The sequence below is a fragment of the Carassius carassius genome, chromosome 34, assembly GCF_963082965.1.
Source record: "Carassius carassius chromosome 34, fCarCar2.1, whole genome shotgun sequence".
Lineage (NCBI taxonomy): Eukaryota > Metazoa > Chordata > Actinopteri > Cypriniformes > Cyprinidae > Carassius > Carassius carassius.
This window is the reverse complement of record NC_081788.1, coordinates 25152712-25158711: the sequence shown is the minus strand read 5'-3', so window position 1 is coordinate 25158711 and position 6000 is coordinate 25152712. Positions and strand designations below refer to the sequence as shown.

The following is a 6000-nucleotide window of genomic DNA, read 5'->3' as shown; positions in this document are numbered from 1 at the left end:
ATTTAAATTTATGCCACTTCTTGCACAAAGTTATTTAAAAATAATCATAATAATAAAGAGGCTTTTATAATTGCATAACACTGCAATTAACAATTTTGCACTTGTCTGATTTCAAATTAAAGAAAATAACAAATTAGGCATTTTAAAAAAATTCACTAAAATTTACTCAACATTTAAGGTTGTAACCATTCTAAATGTAACACTGGAAATACTGTATTTTTACATTATTGTAATGAAATAAGCAATGCATGTTGAAAGTACTTTTGTATTGGCTTTTGTCAGGTGGCACAGACGCCCATTTATTATGCATCTTTTGAGCTAAAGGGTCTACGATTAAAGTTTCCAACAATCCAGAGGTCACCGTTTTATTGAAAATAAAGATCAAATTTTCCCTATTGAAGGGATTTCAACTGTAGGAATAAGAAAATACACATGCAAAGGAAACAGTTGGGCCATATATGATAAACTTTATCATACAACAGTAGGGAGAGATGAGTGTATCATTTATAAAGTATCATTCACAATAGATTTACAAATATAATAACTCATAGTTTAAGAAAGAAAAAAAGAAAAACATGTTATTTACTAAATCAGACCAAAACAAGACTATTTAAATCTGTACAAGTGTCTTCATAGACACTCAACAATCCTCTCATCGATCCTCTGATGAAGTCAACATCCACAATGCACGTTTAAAAGTTCTCATGCTGTACGTACAATGGATCGACTGGGTTTGGGAGAACATGAAATAAACGAGGCATCTGAATCGCATCAGTTCCAGCGTTATCCCACCCTTCAGAGCGCAAAATAAGACTGAGCTTGAGGAAGACAGTTTTTTTTCTCACAGACGTTTCCTCATTCCTTCACTTGAAGTGCAACAGCTTCTCTGTGTCCACTTTTAAGCGTTTGCGTTTCGGATGTACGAAGTCATCGTCAGAGTCCTCTGAATCCTTATCAGCCTCCGCTTGCACCTCCTTCTCCAAGACTACTGGGAACGTCTGGTCGGGAAAAATCTCCAGCAGTTTCTCCTCGAAATGCAGACTCACGGCTTTGCCCGCCTCTGCCACTTCCGAGTCGGCCTAGGAGATGGAGGAGAGGGGAAAGAGTGTGGAATGTGAGGAAAGGCAAGGAAAGAGCAGGTGAAATGCAGGCCCAGAGATGAACAGGTGAGAAGGAGGAGGAGAGAAGCACAGAAAGGGTTAAATCTCCCATTTTGGCTGCTTTGGGTGCCAGCACCGCTGAACCTATCAGTGTGGTGTGCAAAACATCTTACCTGAACATTACTCTGTTTCTCCTCATCATAAACCTGGATTATTCGAGACATCTAAAAAGGGCAACAACACCACCAAAAAAAAAAAAAAAAAGAAAAGGGGGAAGAAAGATTTTATACCATCCACACAGTGAGGTCACAGCCTCATCTGTCTTTAAAAATGTCCAAGGAGCACAATTTTCAGTTTGCTCATAATAAATGCCTTTCAGTTAGAAGGTCAGTGTCATTTATATTGTAGTTATATTGTAGTCAATTTGCCATAGACTTGTAAATGTATTTTCTTGTTCGTATTTTAATGCTTTTTTTTACATCTTGGCCGGGGGACTACAGATGAAAAATAGCCTTTTGGCTAATTCTGGCTTTTTTTAACCATGTTTGTTCATGTGTTTTATGAAACTGCACTGTCCCCTTTTAAATAAACCATTAAATCAAATCAAATAAGCAAACGGCCTCTATATATTCAAGAAGAAGTAAACTTAAAATAGGGGGATTTGCATTAGAAATAGAAAAAGAAAAAGTGGCAGTAATGTTGACTGACCCAAACTCAGTCCAACTGACATAAACTGGATGGAAAAATTACAGAAAATTAAAAGATTGTTCACAATAATGTGCTTCTTTGACATGAATGCCACACAGTCATCAAGTTTTGCAAAGACAGTAAAATGTCTATCACTTTAAAGTAATCTTCAGACAGAAACAACATTTCGTTACTCCCTATTTGTACATTTCAAGCATTACTGTGAGTGGCCACTGTGATGAACCCAAACACCCCAAACAGATCAATTTCATCCACTGAAATACCTGAAGTGAACATACACATCCTTCGGTAAATAGAAGCCGAAAAATCTTTATAATATCCAGTGTGTAATGCTCACATCTTTAATTTGATTCATGTATTGCCACATTTAAAATGGCAGATGTAAAATTACTGGCATAACTGAGATTTGCTGTTAATTGCACGCAACAACATAAAAAAATTTCATAATCAACGAAATTGCAAAAAATTATGTCAAACATAACTTAGCAGGGTTATTATAGTTGAAGTTGACAAACTAAATCCATTTTCGTAACAACAAACTACTCAAAATTATAAAAACTTTTACTAAAATAATGAAAACGGAAAATATAAAAATAAAAAATGGATTTAAAATATTAACAAAAACTATAATTATAATATTAAAAATGTACACACTTTAAAGACCCCATGAAATCAAAATGATTGAATGGTTTATGGCTTTTACTCCATATATGTTTGCTTTAAAGTTAGCAATATGATGCTAGTGCAAAAAGCTGACAAAATTAACTCACTTTTTAAAACATTCCTCGTTAAGTAAAACTTAAAAGTACAGTCGTGGCCAAAAGTTTTGAGAATTACATAAATATTAGTTTTCAAAAAGTTTGCTGCTAAACTGCTTTTAGATCTTTGTTTCAGTTGTTTCTGTGATGTACTGAAATATAATTACAAGCACTTCATACGTTTCAAAGGCTTTTATCGACAATTACATGACATTTATGCAAAGAGTCAGTATTTGCAGTGTTGGCCCTTCTTTTTCAGGACCTCTGCAATTCGACTGGGCATGCTCTCAATCAACTTCTGGGCCAAATCCTGACTGATAGCAACCCATTCTATCATAATCACTTCTTGGAGTTTGTCAGAATTAGTGGGTTTTTGTTTGTCCACCCGCCTCTTGAGGATTGACCACAAGTTCTCAATGGGATTAAGATCTGGGGAGTTTCCAGGCCATGGACCCAAAATTTCAACATTCTGGTCCCCGAGCCACTTAGTTATCACTTTTGCCTTATGGCACGGTGCTCCATCGTGCTGGAAAATGCATTGTTCTTCACCAAACTGTTGTTGGATTGTTGGAAGAAGTTGCTGTTGGAGGGTGTTTTGGTACCATTCTTTATTCATGGCTGTGTTTTTGGGCAGAATTGTGAGTGAGCCCACTCCCTTGGATGAGAAGCAACCCCACACATGAATGGTGTCAGGATGCTTTACTGTTGGCATGACACAGGACTGATGGTAGCGCTCACCTTTTCTTCTCCGGACAAGCCTTTTTCCAGATGCCCCAAACAATCGGAAAGGGGCTTCATCTGAGAATATGACTTTGCCCCAGTCCTCAGCAGTCCATTCACTATACTTTCTGCAGAAGATCAATCTGTCCCTGATGTTGTTTTTGGAGAGAAGTGGCTTCTTTGCTGCCCTTCTTGACACCAGGCCATCTTCCAGAAGTCTTGGCCTCACAGTGCGTGCAGATGCGCTCACACCTGCCTGCTGCCATTCCTGAGCAAGCTCTGCACTGGTGGCACTCCGATCCCGCAGCTGAATCCTCTTTAGGAGACGATCCTGGCGCTTGCTGGACTTTCTTGGATGCCCTGAAGCCTTCTTTACAAGAATTGAACCTCTTTCCTTGAAGTTCTTGATGATCCTATAAATTGTTGATTTAGGTGCAATCTTAGTAGCCACAATATCCTTGCCTGTGAAGGCATTTTTATGCAACGCAATGATGACTGCACACGTTTCTTTGCAGGTCACCATGGTTAACATGGAAGAACAATGATTTCAAGCATCACCCTCCTTTTAACATGTCAAGTCTGCCATTCTAACCCAATCAGCCTGACATAATGATCTCCAGCCTTGTGCTCGTCAACATTCTCACCTGAGTTAACAAGACGATTACTGAAATGATCTCAGCAGGTCCTTTAATGACAGCAATGAAATGCAGTGGAAAGGTTTTTTTGGGATTAAGTTAATTTTCATGGCAAAGAAGGACTATACAATTTATCTGATCACTCTTCATAACATTCTGGAGTAAATGCAAATTGCTATTATAAAAACTTAAGCAGCAACTTTTCCAATTTCCAATATTTATGTAATTCTCAAAACTTATGGCCACGACTGTATGTGGGCCATTTAAAAAAAATCTAATCAAAACCCACCCAAATTTCTGTTATCAACATGAAATACATAAACTTGCAATCGTCACGTTTGCTTCATGAGGTCTTGAATGAATGTCAGAAAGAGTTAATGACTGCAAAACTGCCATTCATATCATGCATTTGATTGTCATTTTTATTGTTCTAATAAAAATACTGAATAATCAAATGTATCATACAAAAACTCTGTGTGCAACATTAAATAAACATCCCTTCAATGCCGTGAAACATCTCAAAGTGTGTTAGCATTACAACAACCACAAGCTCAATATCCAGCTGCTGATTATTGCTCAGCTTGACTGAAACCATTATTTGAATAGTTAGTACTGGTGACCATGAAGCAGTCAACACATGCAGCCCATCACGTGTTCATGCTGTGTTGCTTTAGTGTATTTTCATACTCTCCAAATACCCATTTCTTACATGCAACATCCCATCCCACCCCCACACAGGTTAAAGACATGCCCCGAACTCACCTCATTAAATTTGGCACAGTTGCTAAAGACCAGGCGTACGTCGAACACAAACTCTTTAGGGCTCTTGTAATGCAAATGATGTTTGCGTTGTAGTTTCCGTTTTACCATGGTCAAATCCATCGGCTGCTTAATTATTTTATAGTAATTTGGTACCTGGAGAGAAATCAAGGCTTTAGCATTAAAACTATAATGTTGAACATGGAGATATAGTCCAAAAACTAAATCATTTGCCCACTGACTTATAGGTTTTATATGTGCATCCTGACTATTATGCTTTTGTTTATTAGTATTAGCCAAAATCAGAGGTAGCATTGTAGTTTAGGCCCATAATGCATAGCAGAAAGCCTTTTTTCTCTGATCAAGCTAAAACTAAAGTCAATAAAAATCAATTACATTCATTTAAATGAAAATAAAATGTTACATGCAAAACTTATTTTTTAAACTTTAAAAAATCTAAACATTAGAAATGTTATCATTTACAAAGAAATAAAACAAGTACTAAAATTACTAAACTAAAACAAGAATCAATTGGTTCAATTACTGAAATTAAGTTTAAGTAATAAAATAACTAAACTAAATCAGAAATAAAAATAAGTCAAATAGAAACAAACTAATAATGACAAAAGCACATTATAAATTTACCAAAATTAATCTAGGTTTTAGAACAGAGCCATGCTCTACAGAAAGAAGTGAAGTAGTCTCGAAAGCACAAAGTGAGAGGGGTTTATAATTACAAAATCATTGTTATTAGCCGTCAGCTTGATGCATTATTGCATCCACTCAGTAATGTAATTACACAAGAATCATAATCCTGCTATGACAAATAACAGCAGGAAATGGCCCATAGACTCAATGCATGTTTGCAAACAGATGACTGGAGTCACTACAGATGTACATGTGAGTGATGTTACTATTTTAGAAGCTTTATTGCAGTAGTGTTAATGACCTAGCAGAGAGGCAGCACATTAAATATTGCCTCTCATACTGAGCAATGGTCCAATTACACATCTGAGCTTTGCCCTTCATCAGAAATGTCTGCATGAAGGAAACTCACCGTTATAGGAACAGGCTCTTGGAACTCTGTACTGAGCTCATGACAAAACACATGCAGCAGCAAGCGCTCACAACGCTAAAAACACAGGGAGAGGAGAGAAGAAGAGACAATTAATCTGCAATTGTGCAATGAGAAATTGTGGTGGAGATTTATCGATGATTGCTGAGTAAACTAAGGTTCACATTTTTAGCAAATATCTTAGAGCCAAACATCATTACTGTCTCACTGCATTTAATTTATGGTATATTACATTATATAGTGTC

The 6000-nt window shown here is 36.7% G+C and overlaps 1 protein-coding gene across 2 annotated transcripts in view; it reads right to left on the bottom strand.

Annotated features, from left to right (window-relative positions):
• Positions 1-349: 349 nt before the first annotated feature.
• The window catches only part of LOC132114855 (E3 ubiquitin-protein ligase TRIM33-like), a 42952-nt gene continuing 37301 nt past the window's right edge, over positions 350-6000 (bottom strand). The window contains exons 17-20 of one of the 2 annotated variants that reach the window (XM_059523216.1): positions 5738-5812; positions 4684-4836; positions 1274-1324; positions 350-1079 (exon numbers count right to left, since the gene is read on the bottom strand). In XM_059523216.1, the coding sequence (XP_059379199.1) occupies positions 864-1079; positions 1274-1324; positions 4684-4836; positions 5738-5812 (495 nt within the window). In that variant the 3' untranslated portion in view covers positions 350-863. The remainder of the gene's footprint in view (positions 1080-1273; positions 1325-4683; positions 4837-5737; positions 5813-6000) is intronic. The other variant, XM_059523217.1, reaches the window with a different exon arrangement.